Raw genomic sequence first — 15,170 nt, 5'->3', positions numbered from 1 at the left:
TGTCTGATTGACTTCATTAGGGGATCCCTTTCTTACTTAAGATCTTGATATACTGGCAGTTCAGTTCCTCGCCTATTCTTCGTAAGAAAGCAAGGGGGCTAAAGCTTAGGGATGGAAGCCAAAACAAAGCGAAAGAAAACATCATTCAAAGTGGAATGTTTAATTTTGTGGTAAGAATCGCCATTCGTAACCGTTGAAGCAGGAAAATCTGATCGCTACCCCTGAGTGAAAGGGGGTGTTTTCAGAGCAATCAAAGCAATCACGACAAACGAAAGAGGGCCGAATTCGCAAATGTGTGTTCTCGAGTTAGACCCAGATCACTAAATAATCCAATTACCACCCTTCTTTTTTTTCTTTTTTTTTCGAAAAAGTTCAAAAATGCTATGATGGCTCCGTTGCTTTATATATTTATTTCATATGTAATCAATTCTTCCAGTCACAACAACGGACCTTGATGAAAACAATGAAATCAAACTATATTTTTTGGAAGCATCTGGCACTGCTTGACTTGAAAGATAATGAATGTTTATTTGATCTTGATCCTTGTGGAACGAAAAAGGAACTACACTGAATTTGTACGAACCCCCTGATAATATCCACAAATGGCTTGTTTTTGGTAAGAGATGGACATTACTATATGTAAATTCAGACGAATGGTACACATCAGTACTCCAATGCATTTCCCCCTCTGAGTCAAAATAAATATGTTTTTGAACCCTCTCTTTCAAATTTACAGTGTATGTTCCCGCGCGAATCTCAGCAATCACTTGTTCTGATTCTACATATTGATCGTTTTGAACTAAAAGAAAACTTTTTGGTGGAATAGTCACCTTATGTATAATATCTTCGCTCTCAATAATTACATACAAGTCCAGATAACATAAAAAAGCAGGATGCCCGTGACGTGTGCGTGTAGGATGAATCAAATCCTCATTGAATTTGATTTTTCCATTAAAAGGGGCTCGTACATGTTCTGCAGTACCCCTTGTAAATACTCTGCCGGTATGAAAAGTTCTTAATGTTAGTTGCGTTCCCGGTTCTCCACTGGATTGCCTCGCAATAATACCTACAACTTCTCCCAATTCAACCAGGTCACCATGAGTGGGGCTCCGACCGACTCACTCACTCACTCACCTACTCCCTATTTATCTAATAATTTCTTCTATCTACTGAATTCAAAAGGCGACCCGCCGCGACGGGCTATAAGATAAGATACAGCTGTTGTACTACTTGACTGGTAAGAAAAAGCTTACATAAGAACTGGAAGAGTCTTGTATGTATGGTAACCCTCTCTTCCGCTATTGGTGGACTGTTGCACAGAAAGGCCGACAGAAACAACGTTTCTTAGCGCTCTTGAAGGTTAATTTCCTACTTGATCCCTCTTCATTTTTTAAATTTAAATCTTAATAATCATTATCTTTTATAATTTAGTCATTGTACTATTTTTATAATCTATTTAATTCAATAACACTTATTAGTTCAATCTTTCCAATCCGCATTTGACTTGTATTTATTCTGTTTTAAATTATCTACTAATTTTACTCAATTAATTCAGTCTAAAATCGAATTTTACGACACCGTTGAAAACCGAATTATTACATTTATCGTATCTAAAAACTTTGAAATATGTTTCTATAAAATGAACAAAGAAAACAGATACAAATTCGATCAACATTTTTCCCACTAAAATACTTTTAAGTTGTTATTTGAATAATAACAATTTTATAAAACACATTAGTAACCTACGCACCGCACGAGAAAAAACCTAGTTTACTTATATTTTCTCTTCTTTCTTTCTTCTTGCTTACTATCACCTCTCTCTGATATTGAAGAAAATCTAGTCATCATGCAACCCACCGTTCATCATCACTAACCATCATCGTCGACCATCGTCTACCTTGCTTTTCTTAATAATTTTTTGATTCATTTGTTGAATCTAATTACTTTATAGATTGTTCATTCTTGGTAGTATAGAACTATATACACACACACAAATATAACATATTTAAGTTGTAACTTTATGCTGAGGTTAGCTTAGAGTCTTATGTAAAATGATAATAGATTGACACGACAGTGTAGTTTATTCAACCAAAAAATTATTGAAAAATTTCTTAATGATTCTTTTAGTATATATATGACAAGATTAGAAACTTTTTTTATTGATATTTTAGAAGAAAAAAATATAGTCACATTCATATTTGTTTCATTGATTTTACTTGTGTAGTTGTGTTTAATTAATATTTTATTAATAATTGTTTTAGCAATACTTTTTTTAATTAATTAATTGTTATTTATAATTAGATTTGTTCACTTAAGTTTGAACGTCTTCTCAAAATTTATGATATGTTAATTTATTTTATTTTATATATTATATAATTTATATGATATGAAAATAAAATATTCTATATTAAAATGTTAGTATTAAAAAAATATGCTTTTTAAAGAAAAATATGTTAAGTTGTGTATCTTTAGATTTATAGAGGTGTCCATAGGCCGGGTTCGAAAATGAGCCTAATAATTTGTCCAATGTCGGCCTGGATAAAAATGCTAAAATCTGGACCCAGCCTGACTGTATTAATTTTTTATATAATTTTTAAAAAAATATAATACATTAAAAATTCTAAAATAATTAAAATAAATATTTCCCAACAAATTGAAAATAAATATATATGTATACCTAAATAACACTAATATAGGTGCAATTTAATAAGCAAATGTCTCTAAAATAGTAATAAAATTAACAATAAAACAAAAGTTATATAATATCCAAACAGTAACAGCATAATAGTGAAATGATATTAAAATAGTGAAAAAATAACAAGAAAATAGCAAATAAAAACAGTAAAAAACAAGGAAAAGCAGTAGGTTTTTTTTTTTTTGCATATTCAAGCCGGGTTCGGGCCAAAAAACCTTACCTGAGGCCTAGCTTGTTTTCAAAACAAGCCTTACTTTTTTGCCTAAGCCCATTTTTCAACTCTATACTTTTATCTAAACTCTCTAATTTTTCGAGCGGGCTTACAGATGTAATCATACTTCAATATAACAAAAACATTAAAAGTTGTTTGTTTCATAACTGCTTTGAAAAAATAAATTATAGAAAATAAATTAATTTTATGATGTTTAAATGATTTTACATAAAATATTTGATAAATTTTCTTAAACCTGTTTTTAGTTTTAAATTATTTTCAGTTAAACAAATGTTCAAAATTCAAGAAATAAAAAATTTAATTCACCACTAAATACAAATCAACAGAGACAAGCATCCAATATACTACCAAGTTTGAAATATATTTACAAAATAAGATTGGAAGTGGGATCTTAACTACCTGCAAAATTAACATATTTGTCAAATCTGATTCCAACAGAAATCTTGATTTGCAAATTAGAACACCATCGTTGATCAGCCCATTATATATTTGCCTGAATTTTGTATAAGCTAGCTTCTCCTATTCACACATTTCAATAACCTTTTAAACCCTATAGCTATCGCACAAGCCCTCAAAACTAAACTTATTCAATCTCAAAAGAAAGAAGCCATGACATAGTCATCCATGGCAAAATCTCAATCAATATAAAACCATTACCAAATACCATTCTCAACAAGACTTGTAAAACATAAAATTACAAATATCAAATTGTAATCAACTTTAGGAGAATCCTTCAAATTCAGAAAACGTTGTTATTCAATCACGTACCATCCATTGTCCTCTCAAAACAACAATAAAAGATTCAATTATAAAAAAGACTAAAATACAAACCCAATTTAAAGTCCAATCAAAATATCAAACAAGAAATATCAGCCGCAATTGTTAGAAATTCAGCTAAAATCTCTAAAGAAAATAGGAAATGAAAAGAAAGTTTACAAATAAAATTAGTGACTTGCTATTATTGACACCAAATCCACTACTAATGTTTTGGTATTTCTGATTTTATCCTATCACCTATCATTGCATAATATCTGTTAAAAAATATTTACTTTTAAATTTTCACGTCACCCACTTTTATTCACATTCTTTTTTACCTTCTTCCATTTTTTTTACTGATTTCTAACTAGACCTGTCTATGGGCCGGGCGGTCTGGCCAGGCCCGACGGCTCGCCCGAAATATGGGAGGGTTCGGGTAAAAATATAGGCTCGAACTTGGGCAAAAAAACGAGACCCGTTTAAAAAATTGGCCGAGCTCAGGCCCAACTTTTTTAGCCCAGGCTCGGCCCGGCCCGGCCCGAATATAATAAATATATATTTTTTATTTTTATTTTTTAATTTTAAAATACTTTAAAAATATATTTTTTTTTATTTTTTATTTTTAAAATATTTTTTTTGTGTTTATTAATAACTGGGCCGGGCCGAGCTCGGGCTTATTATTTTTTTCCAAGCCGAGACTGGACAAAATTTTAGGCTCATATTTTGGGCCGGGCCTAAGAGTCGGGCTGAATTTTTTTTGGACCCAGCCCGGCCTGGCCCATGGACAGGTCTATTTGTAACTATCTAATCCCAAAAATATAGTGTTAGTCACCTGCATGACACGTGACATCATATTCCCTTATAAAACCCCCAAAACTGGCGGGAATATCACTCTTCTCTTCTCCCAAACCCCCCTCCATTTCCCATCACTCTCCCTCTCGTTACTCCAAAACGACACCAAATCATGAACAAGGGCGGCAACCCACGGAAGAGGCCACCACCGCCTTCTTCACACCAGCCATCTCCGACTTCGAAGCACCAAGCGACGACTCCGACGCCTCCCCCACCGTCGACGGAAGAAGATTTCGTCGACGAAGATGTCTTCTTTGACGAAACCCTTATGGGGGAAGAAGACGTGGAATCCCTAATTCTACGCGACTTCGAGGAACGTCAAGCTCTCGCTTCTCGTCTTTCCAAGTGGGCTCGCCCTCCTCTCTCTGATGCCTACATTTCCCAGTCTCGTAGCATTGGTAAGTTTAAGAAGCAAATATTTTGCTGTAAATATTTGATTTTTAAGTTTTTTTGGGGGGAAATTTTGAGCTCTGCCTTCTTCTCTTGCTTCTGTTTTAGTTTTCCAACAATTGGAGATTGATTATGTGATTGGAGAGAGTCATAAAGGTTTGCTGCCTGATTCTTCTGGTCAAGCTGCCATTATCCGAATTTTCGGGGTTACTGGAGAAGGTATTTATTCGAGAATCTTTTAAGTGATATTAGCTGCTAAGAATACTAAAAACATATAATATTACTGACCGTGCCTGTTATTAATTTGAAAGAATCCCAAATTGTACATTTTATGTCAATCTGATGAATTGCTTATATTGGCGACTTGTAGGACATAGCGTTTGTTGTCTTGTTCATGGATTTGAGCCGTATTTCTACATTAGCTGCCCTCCAGGAATGGGTCCCGATGATATCTCACATTTTCATCAAACGCTTGAGGTATTTGGTTTTACCACTTCCTCAGGTTATGCATTTACCTTTTGCGAGTGGCTTCTTAATTGTTTCAGCAACATGGTTTCAGGGTAGGATGAAGGAGATGAACAGAAACAGCAAGGTACCGAAGTTTGTTCGACGTATTGAATTGGTTCAGAAAAGAAGTATTATGTATTACCAGCAACAAAAGTCTCAACCTTTTCTCAAGATTGTAGTGGCATTGCCAACAATGGTTGCTACCTGTCGTGGTAACATTCCTGATTCTTTTGTATGGTATTTATTCTGTTTGGGTTTCCTTCACTAAATGAAATGCCTTATTGTAGTTGAAACTATTTTTAACTTACTTTTTTCTCGACATGAAATCTTAATCATGTACATAATTGACTATCTAGAGAACTGCCTAGTTCTTTTTATATCTGGAGGCTTGTTAATTGCCAATAATTTGCAGGCATTCTTGATAGAGGCATACAAATTGATGGCCTTGGTATGAAGAGCTTCATTACATATGAAAGCAATGTTCTTTTTGCACTGCGTTTCATGATTGATTGCAATATTGTTGGTGGTAATTGGATTGAGATACCGGCTGGTAAATATAAGAAGACAGCGAAGAATATGTCCTACTGCCAATTGGAGTTTGATTGCTTGTAAACACTTTTTTTGTCTATTTAGAGCATTTCAACTATTCCATTGTTGTTTCTTTATCCTCCTGGTTTAATTCTCTTCCCTTATTGTTCTTAGGTATTCAGATTTGATTAGCCATGCCCCTGAGGGGGAATTCTCAAAGATGGCTCCATTTCGCATATTGAGTTTTGATATAGAGTGTGCTGGTCGCAAAGGTCATTTTCCAGAGCCTTCTCATGATCCTGTAATCCAGGTCTTATTCCTCTGTTCAAGTCACCCATTTGATTTGGGAAAAATTGTAAAAATGTTATTAACTATTAAGTTTGTTCATGGGATCCTAGTTCACGTTGACGAAGGATTGATTGAAAACTAACCTATTATTTTCTTTCACCAGCTCTGAAGAAAATTTTTGTTTCTTTCTAGGTAGCAAATCTAGTTACTTTGCAAGGAGAAGATCAGCCATTCATTCGTAATGTCATGACCCTTAAGTCATGCTCCCCAATAGTTGGTGTTGATGTAATGTCTTTTGATACAGAAAAAGAAGTCTTGCTTGCTTGGAGGGTACTGATTTTGTCTTTAAAACCTTCTCTGTTTTACTTCAATACTTAGGCATAAAAAAGAAGTTATCCATTTGTTCATATTACTGAACACCATGAGTGAGTCTTCTTTTTAATCTTAATTGTTCATGACATGTTTGATATGTTTGAACAGATTCATTAAGCAACTTCCTGATTCGCCCCTGTTCTGCCTTTATGTTTGTCTTTTTGTATTTCATTCGATAAATCATTTAAATTGAATCAGAAAACTGCCAGAAATGCAAGAACCAGGAAAACAAATGCTTTTTCAAGCCAAATATAAAGCTTTCATTTCTGCAATTCACCTAAGCACTGCAGAAATCATCAAAATATTATCAGTAACCCTAAGTATATGTCTAGCAATCTACTTCTTTAAGTGTCAGTGGATCTTAAGCTGATATTATGATAAATTTCCATTTTACAAAACCAGTTCCTTGAAGAACATAGGCAATCTCACATCAATCTCGTATGAGAAGAAAATGTTTCTTTTGCTTACACTGCACCTTTTTTAATGAGAAGGTTTTGCTTGCAGGAATTTATCCGTGAAGTGGACCCTGATATTATAATTGGATATAACATTTGCAAGTTTGATTTGCCATATCTTATTGAGGTAAATGAAAAATTAACTTCTGTTTTATTCTCCATGAATGTTGCTGCAGCAAAGGTTTCTTTTTGGTTCATTATGTAGGGTTTCCTTTATTTGTATAGGAGTTGTGTGATTGAACCGTCTGACATTTAATCTTCTGGTTAACAGAGAGCACAAACACTTGGAATAGCAGAGTTTCCGATACTTGGCCGCATCAGGAATAGTAGGGTTCGTGTAAAAGATACAACATTTTCTTCTAGGTAAAGTATCTGTTATGGGTGTTATTCTTATAATTGCTGCTGTTGTTAGCCTTATTTTCTGCTAGATTTTTTTAACTGGCTTGTTATCTAACATTGCAATTGCAAAGAATACTAATAATCTCCACATCCTTATAAATTAACTTGTTTCTCCTCATTGCCTTCCCTTTTTTGTTTTTGAAACTATTAATTTACTCCTATCAAATTAGAATTTCTTGTTCCTGCATAATTTCCGATGGTGAAGTTAGTTGCTTCTGTTACTAAAGAAGTGTTAAAAAGTTTTGCCTTTCTAAGGCTCCGTTTCATACAAGGCTATAACCCGAAGGGTCATATGAGGAGCTTAGTGTGAATCAATCTTGTATTCATTTTCCTTTAGCTGCTTTGATCTATACCCTTACTGAATTCACTTGTCACTAATTTTCAGAGTGAGGTTATAAAAAAGGAAAGTTATGTTATCTGTAACTTACTTCAACTATTGATCGAAAGCGTTTAACTGAGCGTTTGTTACTTTGTTTCATCATACTTCCTGCCCTAGCATAAATAACTATTGTGGGTTTCCTTCCAGTTTCTGGTTGAGTTAAGAGTTACTTTCCTGGTATATATTCTGGTTATTGATGCTGGCTTGTTTTACAGACAGTATGGAACTAGGGAGAGCAAAGAAGTTACTGTGGAGGGGAGAGTTCAATTTGATTTGCTCCAGGTTTTATGCATGCAGTTTTTCTACTTTATGAGTTTTTAATTTTTATCTGAGTTCAAATGATTCATATTTACAAATTTGTTAGCTTTGTTTCTTTTTGTTGTAGGCTATGCAAAGGGACTACAAACTAAGTTCTTATTCATTGAATTCAGTTTCAGCACACTTTCTATCTGAGCAGGTTAGAATTTCTCTTCTAAGATTATGGCCTACTTCTGTAATCATGTTTTAATAGTTAAAATATGTTGTTAGATTCTGCTATTGGTTCCTAGGGTTAATTTATTCCTAAGGGTTCTTTTGCAGATGTGTTTACCTTTCAACATTTGTTGTTTCCTTTTGTTTGTCACTCTTCTCCAAAAGTTGAACTCAAGTTTTGTCCTTGCATTGCTTTTGTGCAGAAAGAGGATGTTCACCATTCAATAATATCAGATCTTCAGAATGGAAATGCTGAGACTAGGAGGCGTCTTGCTGTCTATTGTTTGAAGGTGCATAGTTGGTTTTAGTCTAACTTGCAAAACTTGAGTGCATAAACTATTATGGTTGTAGATTCTTTTGACTTTTTTTTATGTCTCATCAGGAATTTAGAGGCTAAAAGAAACTTGAGTCCATGTCCTTATTGTTGGATAGAATTGTTTACTTGACTTTCATTTTGATTGATTATTGTTAGTGATTGAATTTAGTTTGATTTTCTCTTTATCTTCATGTGTATTCAGCTCATTAAATGCCTGAGCCTCTTGAGACATTTGTGATAGTAGCTCCCATCTAGTTGGTTTCATAGAAATGGCTATCATTTAGTTTTTCTATGAAGAGCTTGTTAGGTGTCTTTTGGGCCATGCTTTTGTATCTTTCTTTTCTGATACAAGGGAGGCAATGCCCAGGGAATAGGGGAAGGGATATTGCTATGGGCATCAAACCCCAGCTTTGTAGAAGTCTACCTCCTAAGTGAGGTGGGTGAAACATTTGGTGCTAAAGCCCAAGTTCCTTTTGCATTTAATTTACATACATAATATATTACCCAGAGTTGTATTTCTACAAGTATTTTGAGTTGTTCAAGACATGAGCCTTTTGCTAATGGTTATTCCAATTTCTTTACAGCTAAGATATATAAGATGTTACCAGCATCAGCTATAGCTTCCATTCTAAAATCCTACCTCGTGATCTTTATTTTTTGATCTTATATGTCTATTACATCAGCAGACATTATACTCTACTCTTCAGAGTGCATTGGTTGAGTTGAAGAACTTAAGTTTCTGATCATCTATGACTGAATCAGTATTCTCTTTCTTGTATGGTTGCAGGATGCTTACCTTCCCCAAAGGCTTTTGGATAAACTAATGTATGTTTACAATTATGTTGAGATGGCTCGTGTCACAGGTGTGCCTATATCTTTTCTTCTTTCTAGAGGACAAAGCATCAAGGTTTGTACAATTTGTAAGTTTCCGTGGATGAATCAAGTGATTAATAGTTCAAATTTAAAATCTTTGTTGATTTTTTCAGGTACTTTCTCAACTTCTTAGGAAGTCTAAGCAGAAGAACCTTGTTATTCCAAATGTCAAACAAGCAGGATCTGAACAGGGAACGTTTGAAGGTGCAACTGTAAGTTTGTTCTCAAATTTCTTATGTTTGTAACTTTTTGCCATCTAAAACTACAGCTACCTCACTAAAATATTAAACAGACATGCATATCATGTTGATGAACTCTGTTTCAGGTGTTGGAAGCAAAAGCAGGATTCTATGAAAAACCAATTGCAACACTGGATTTTGCGTCTTTGTATCCATCAATTATGATGGCATATAATTTATGCTATTGCACATTGGTGATACTTCAAATTTATCTTGCTTTTGCCATCTCGTTCAGCTGTTATTTTATGTTACTTTTATTTATGTTCCTTTTTGTCTGATCAATAATATGTGGGACTTTTGGGCAAATTCTGATCTTGGATGGTCTTTGTGAAGGTGACTCCTGAAGATGTTCACAAACTCAACCTCCCACCAGAATGTGTTAACAGAACTCCGTCTGGTGAAACATTTGTTAAACCAGAGCTACAGAAGGTTATATTATTAAAATGTCAATTTTGTCATAGACGATTATTTCCTCTATAAATAAGTAAACTTTAGAGGTTTTATTTTATTTTCTTGTTGATGAATACCGAAAATCTAACTGATTAGAAGAATGAAAATCTTCAGGGGATACTTCCAGAAATATTGGAAGAGCTATTAGCTGCTCGTAAACGAGCAAAAGCTGATTTGAAGGTGATTACAATAATTTTATTTTAATTGCACAGTTCTGCTTCCTATTGGTTCTATATTGTGCCATCAAAATATTAAGTCTTCTCTTGGTTTTCTTCTTTGCCTCCATTTTTTTACTCATATTCTTTATATGAATGTAGGAAGCAAAGGATCCACTTGAGAAAGCTGTTCTAGATGGCCGACAGCTGGCCTTAAAGGTAGGATCATTACTTTTTTCTTATCATCCGTTTTCAAATGGTAATTATTGCATTCAGGGGTTAAAATAAATGTTTCCATGTATGCTTTTCATTACTTTGATCTGATTTATTATTTGTTTCAGGTAAGTGCAAATTCTGTATATGGATTTACAGGAGCTACTGTTGGTCAGTTACCATGTTTAGAGATTTCTTCGAGTGTTACAAGCTATGGTACAATAAAATGTTCTTATTAACAGCACTGCTAAAAAAATTCCCTTCCCTATAAATGATTTAAAATGCATTATTCTAGTTTTGTTTGATCTAACATGTTGTTTGCCTTGTAAAGGTCGCCAAATGATTGAGCACACCAAGAAGCTTGTTGAAGATAAATTTACAGTGCTAGGAGGCTATGAACACAATGCTGAGGTAAGTCATCCCAAAAGCTCTAGTTATATATGTCATGAACTTGATGCAATCTGCTAATCAAAATGAACTGAGATTCGGTTAAGCATTTGATTGAAGGTTTAAAGTTGGAATCTCAAGGATCATTGCATCCATAACATGGATCATCTTTCATTTCATATTTATCTATTTCAGCTTCCCCAAGTTAAGGCTGCTTTGTCTTACCTGGTTCTTGGAAGTTTAATTTTCTCGCCTGGCCAAGGAGATTAGAATGATACAGTATTTGGGCCTGCATATGTGTACTTATTGTTGCTTGATAGTCTTGCATCACATTATTGTTGCGGATATTGTGGCAGAAATCATACTAAATAATTTTTTGTAATCAGGTTATATATGGGGACACAGATTCGGTGATGGTACAATTTGGTGTGTCTGATGTAGAAGCAGCAATGAACTTGGGGAGAGAAGCTGCAGAACACATCAGTGGAACTTTTACAAAAGTAAGACTTCTTTTATAGTAAATAGTGCCACATCGTTTAAAATTGAAGAAACCCTAATTGCCCAGTGTTTAAATAGGAAGGGGAAGTGTTCTGCAACTGTCTGAGCCTTAATGTGTTACACTTGGTTATAATATTCTGGTCAGCTCTCATCTTGAATCATAATGTAAACGTGGCGGCTACCTCTAGGGCCATGGATGTTAATAATCTCATTCATAGCAAATTATCACTTAAAGTTAATTTTTGTGTTTTTTGTCAACTTCTGGTTACTTGTTGGTTTATCTGTTGTTAATATTGTCTTCATTTTCTGTTCTTTTTTTTTTCCTTTTTCTATATTGGTTTGGTGTTTTTAGCCCATCAAGCTAGAGTTTGAGAAGGTTTATTATCCCTATCTTTTGATTAGCAAGAAAAGATATGCTGGTTTATTTTGGACAAATCCACAAAAGTTTGACAAAATGGACACTAAAGGTAAACAAGAAACCTCAACCATGTGGACTTCTGAAATTTTCATTGAACTTGAATGCTAATTCATCTTTCATCATGAACAGGCATCGAAACTGTTCGAAGAGACAATTGTTTATTGGTCAAAAACCTTGTAACTGAATGCCTGCACAAAATACTGATTGATAGAGATATTCCTGGTGCAGTTCAATATGTCAAGAATACCATTTCAGATCTTCTCATGAATCGAATGGATTTGTCACTTTTGGTTATTACTAAGGTGACAAGAATATCCTTTATTCCTGGTTTAATGATGCTTTAGTCACTGAAGATTTTGTAATGCTTGGTCTAAATTTGTGTCTGTCTTTATTTTAGCTGTTTGTTCCTGCTCCTATGTACAGGGTCTGACAAAAACTGGAGATGATTATGAGGTAAAAGCTGCTCATGTTGAACTTGCTGAACGTATGCGCAAGGTTTGTATTATGCTTTTTCTTGGTATATTTCAGCATGCTACATATAATATATGTTTGAGGTACCTAATTATAATACTTATATATATGGTGGTAGCATTGTCTTCAGATGACTTATGTTTAATTTCTTTAGGTACTTGTTAAACAGTCTAATATTGCATGTGCTTACTGTAAGTTTTATGCTGAGTTTGCATGTTATCATATATTTCTAGATAATTGTTAGACGCAATAATGATTGCTACTATTTTTCAATTTCTAAATGAGATAATGCGCTGTTGCCTTTACCAGATTTCAGTTGTAGTTGCTTTCTTCTAAGGCCGCCTGTTTGATATCCTCTATAAAATGCTGATTGATTTTAGAGCATTAGGATGAGCTTTTTCTCTATACTTGACAGCGAGATCCTGCGACTGCTCCAAATGTTGGGGATCGGGTGCCTTATGTCATTATTAAAGCTGCAAAAGGCGCCAAGGTAATCTTGTTGATGATTTTTTCATAAAAAAATAGAACTATTGCAAATGATTGTATTATTTATACATCCTGGTATCCAATACTGTCTATGAATTCAGGCTTATGAGAGGTCAGAGGACCCAATCTATGTGCTAGAAAATAACATCCCCATAGATCCTCAATATTACCTTGAAAATCAAATTAGCAAGGTTGGTTTAGTGGTTTAATCGTTTCAGTTTAGTCTATGACAAAATTTTCCCTTGTTTTAACAATTGTATTAATGTAACAGCCACTTTTAAGAATTTTTGAGCCCATTTTAAAGAATGCTAGCAAGGAACTTCTCCATGGGAGTCACACAAGATCCATTTCCATATCAACTCCGTCAAACAGTGGAATAATGAAATTTGCAAAGAAACAACTTAGTTGTATTGGCTGCAAAGCGCTAATTTGGTATAAATCTACTTCATTCTATTTTTTATATTTAAAGGATCAGTAATATTTTCTGTAAAGAAATTGAGGATCCTTGTTTTATGATGTTTGCTTTTTACTATTTCTGAAGATGACCAGTGTCTCAATTCTTACGATTTTGTGCTTCATAAGCCAGGTTTTCTATGCTATTTTCAATGTCGAAATGCTTTCAACAGACTTCCCCTCAATTGATTTTTCCATAAAATGATCCCCCCCCCCCCAGATACACACACTCTTAACTTTGAAAATTGATTGAACCTAGAACGGCCTTTAGAGAGGTCTTGCAAAATACAAAATATGCATTGGGAGATGTATAGGTGTAAAAGTTCTTAGAAGTATCTGCAAGAACTTTATAGGGTCCACCTGCATATTGATTACTGCACACCATGCAAATATATGGCATATCTTACATGTATAAATACCATTTGGGTTTTCCCTCAGCAATTCAGATCGAACACTCTGTTCACACTGCAAGGGAAGAGAGGCAGAACTTTATTATAAAACAGTTTCTCAAGGTGTGCATATTTTTCCTTTACTGTTTTTCTGAATTAAAATAACATTTTTTAGAACTGGAGGAGCCAAAGGTCTTTTGACATTATGATTGTATGAAATGATTGCAGTGTCAGAACTAGAGGAGCTTTTTGGGAGGCTATGGACACAGTGCCAAGAGTGTCAAGGCTCTCTTCACCAGGATGTGCTCTGCACTAGGTTTTACCATCTCCTTTCTCTTTGTGACTTGTGATGAATAATGTTAATGCTGTTTTAGTTTGACAATTCATTTTTCCTGGAAAATCCTTGGTAAAACCAGGATCTTGCAATGCATTAGTGTAGTAGCGCTCAACCAATATAGAACCATGCAGATTATGTGCTTCTTTTTTTTGGAAAAGAAAGGGAATGACAGGCTGCCTATTAAGTGTGACTGCATCTTATTGCTTCGTCCTTTCTTTATTTTAATTATAAACTATGTTTTATCATGTTTACAGTCGGGATTGTCCAATATTTTACCGGAGAAAGAAAGCACAGAAAGATATGGTAGAAGCCAAGCGGCAGTTGGACCGGTGGAACTTTTAAGTCTATAACAGGTTGTTTTCAGCTGCTCAATAAACGCATCTTCCCGTTAATGAGCATTTCACAGGCTGTGTATGGATTCCCTGGTATCTCAACAATTGAGTCAAGAAAACCTCTAGAGTGTTTCTATCCCAAAGTTTAAAGTTAAAGATTAGAAACCAGGCGGAGCTTCTCTTTTTTGAAATAAAGAAAGTTGAAAATCTGGACATAAAGCTTTATCAGTTAAGATTCTTCAGTTTTCCTTTTAAAGCTTCTGTTCCTCAACGCCTTTACAAATTGCAGGTTTTGGCTTGTGCAATGTTGAGCGATGTCAGCATTTTCTGAGGTCTATTTTCAATTTTGCTGTATCACGGTGTGCAGTGGTGCATGTAATGCTAATGTGCTATTATCTATAATCTTTTCCGTATTTCAGTGCACAAAATCTCTACTTTGTATCATTACATGCATTAAGTGGGTGGGTAGGCGATCCTGCAACGTGTTATATTCCCTTTACCTATTATGATACATGTTTATTCACCTTGTTTTTACTAGATTTGATAATTTGTATGTATGTCTAGTCACATCATAAATTATTAAATATGTCAACATCTTAAAAATGAATACTACCTTTATTTATATATAAAAAAAGGTAGTTACCTAAATTTGAGGTAATTTGCTGCGTTAACCTTCCATGTAATGATAGTAGTTAACTTGAGGTTTTCAACTCCTTAACATATGTCCTAACAAATATATATATATAAAGGTTTAATTATTTCTTTCGTCTATGTTCTTTGCATTTTTGAAATTTAATTTTACTCTTTGTTTGATTTTAAAATTAAAGGT

The 15,170-nt window shown here is 34.2% G+C and overlaps 1 protein-coding gene across 4 annotated transcripts; it reads left to right on the top strand.

Annotated features, from left to right (window-relative positions):
- The first annotated feature begins 4,571 nt into the window (after positions 1-4,571).
- Positions 4,572-14,864, top strand: LOC107920673 (DNA polymerase delta catalytic subunit). 4 transcript variants are annotated; one of them, XM_016850485.2, is made up of 31 exons: positions 4,574-4,933; positions 5,034-5,144; positions 5,296-5,402; positions 5,485-5,644; positions 5,845-6,040; positions 6,135-6,270; positions 6,441-6,578; positions 7,125-7,202; positions 7,347-7,438; positions 8,069-8,135; positions 8,239-8,310; positions 8,528-8,614; positions 9,428-9,547; positions 9,627-9,725; positions 9,839-9,946; positions 10,086-10,181; positions 10,317-10,382; positions 10,520-10,576; positions 10,699-10,786; positions 10,902-10,981; positions 11,344-11,457; positions 11,808-11,922; positions 12,003-12,175; positions 12,297-12,368; positions 12,760-12,834; positions 12,932-13,021; positions 13,102-13,262; positions 13,722-13,795; positions 13,901-13,988; positions 14,264-14,362; positions 14,631-14,864. In XM_016850485.2, exons 1-30 carry the CDS (start codon positions 4,648-4,650, stop codon positions 14,349-14,351), a joined length of 3,294 nt encoding a protein of 1,097 aa, XP_016705974.2. In that variant the 5' UTR covers positions 4,574-4,647; the 3' UTR covers positions 14,352-14,362; positions 14,631-14,864. The 4 variants fall into 4 exon arrangements, 3 of the variants coding, with proteins under 3 accessions (XP_040964986.1, XP_016705974.2, XP_040964985.1); XM_041109051.1 differs by having other exon boundaries at positions 14,264-14,864; XR_001690722.2 differs by lacking the exons at positions 13,722-13,795; positions 13,901-13,988; positions 14,264-14,362; positions 14,631-14,864 and having other exon boundaries at positions 4,572-4,933; positions 12,725-12,834.
- Positions 14,865-15,170: the final 306 nt, after the last annotated feature.

This window comes from Gossypium hirsutum, chromosome D13 (genome assembly GCF_007990345.1).
Source record: "Gossypium hirsutum isolate 1008001.06 chromosome D13, Gossypium_hirsutum_v2.1, whole genome shotgun sequence".
Classification (NCBI taxonomy): domain Eukaryota; kingdom Viridiplantae; phylum Streptophyta; class Magnoliopsida; order Malvales; family Malvaceae; genus Gossypium; species Gossypium hirsutum.
This window is presented reverse-complemented; position numbering and strand designations above follow the sequence as displayed.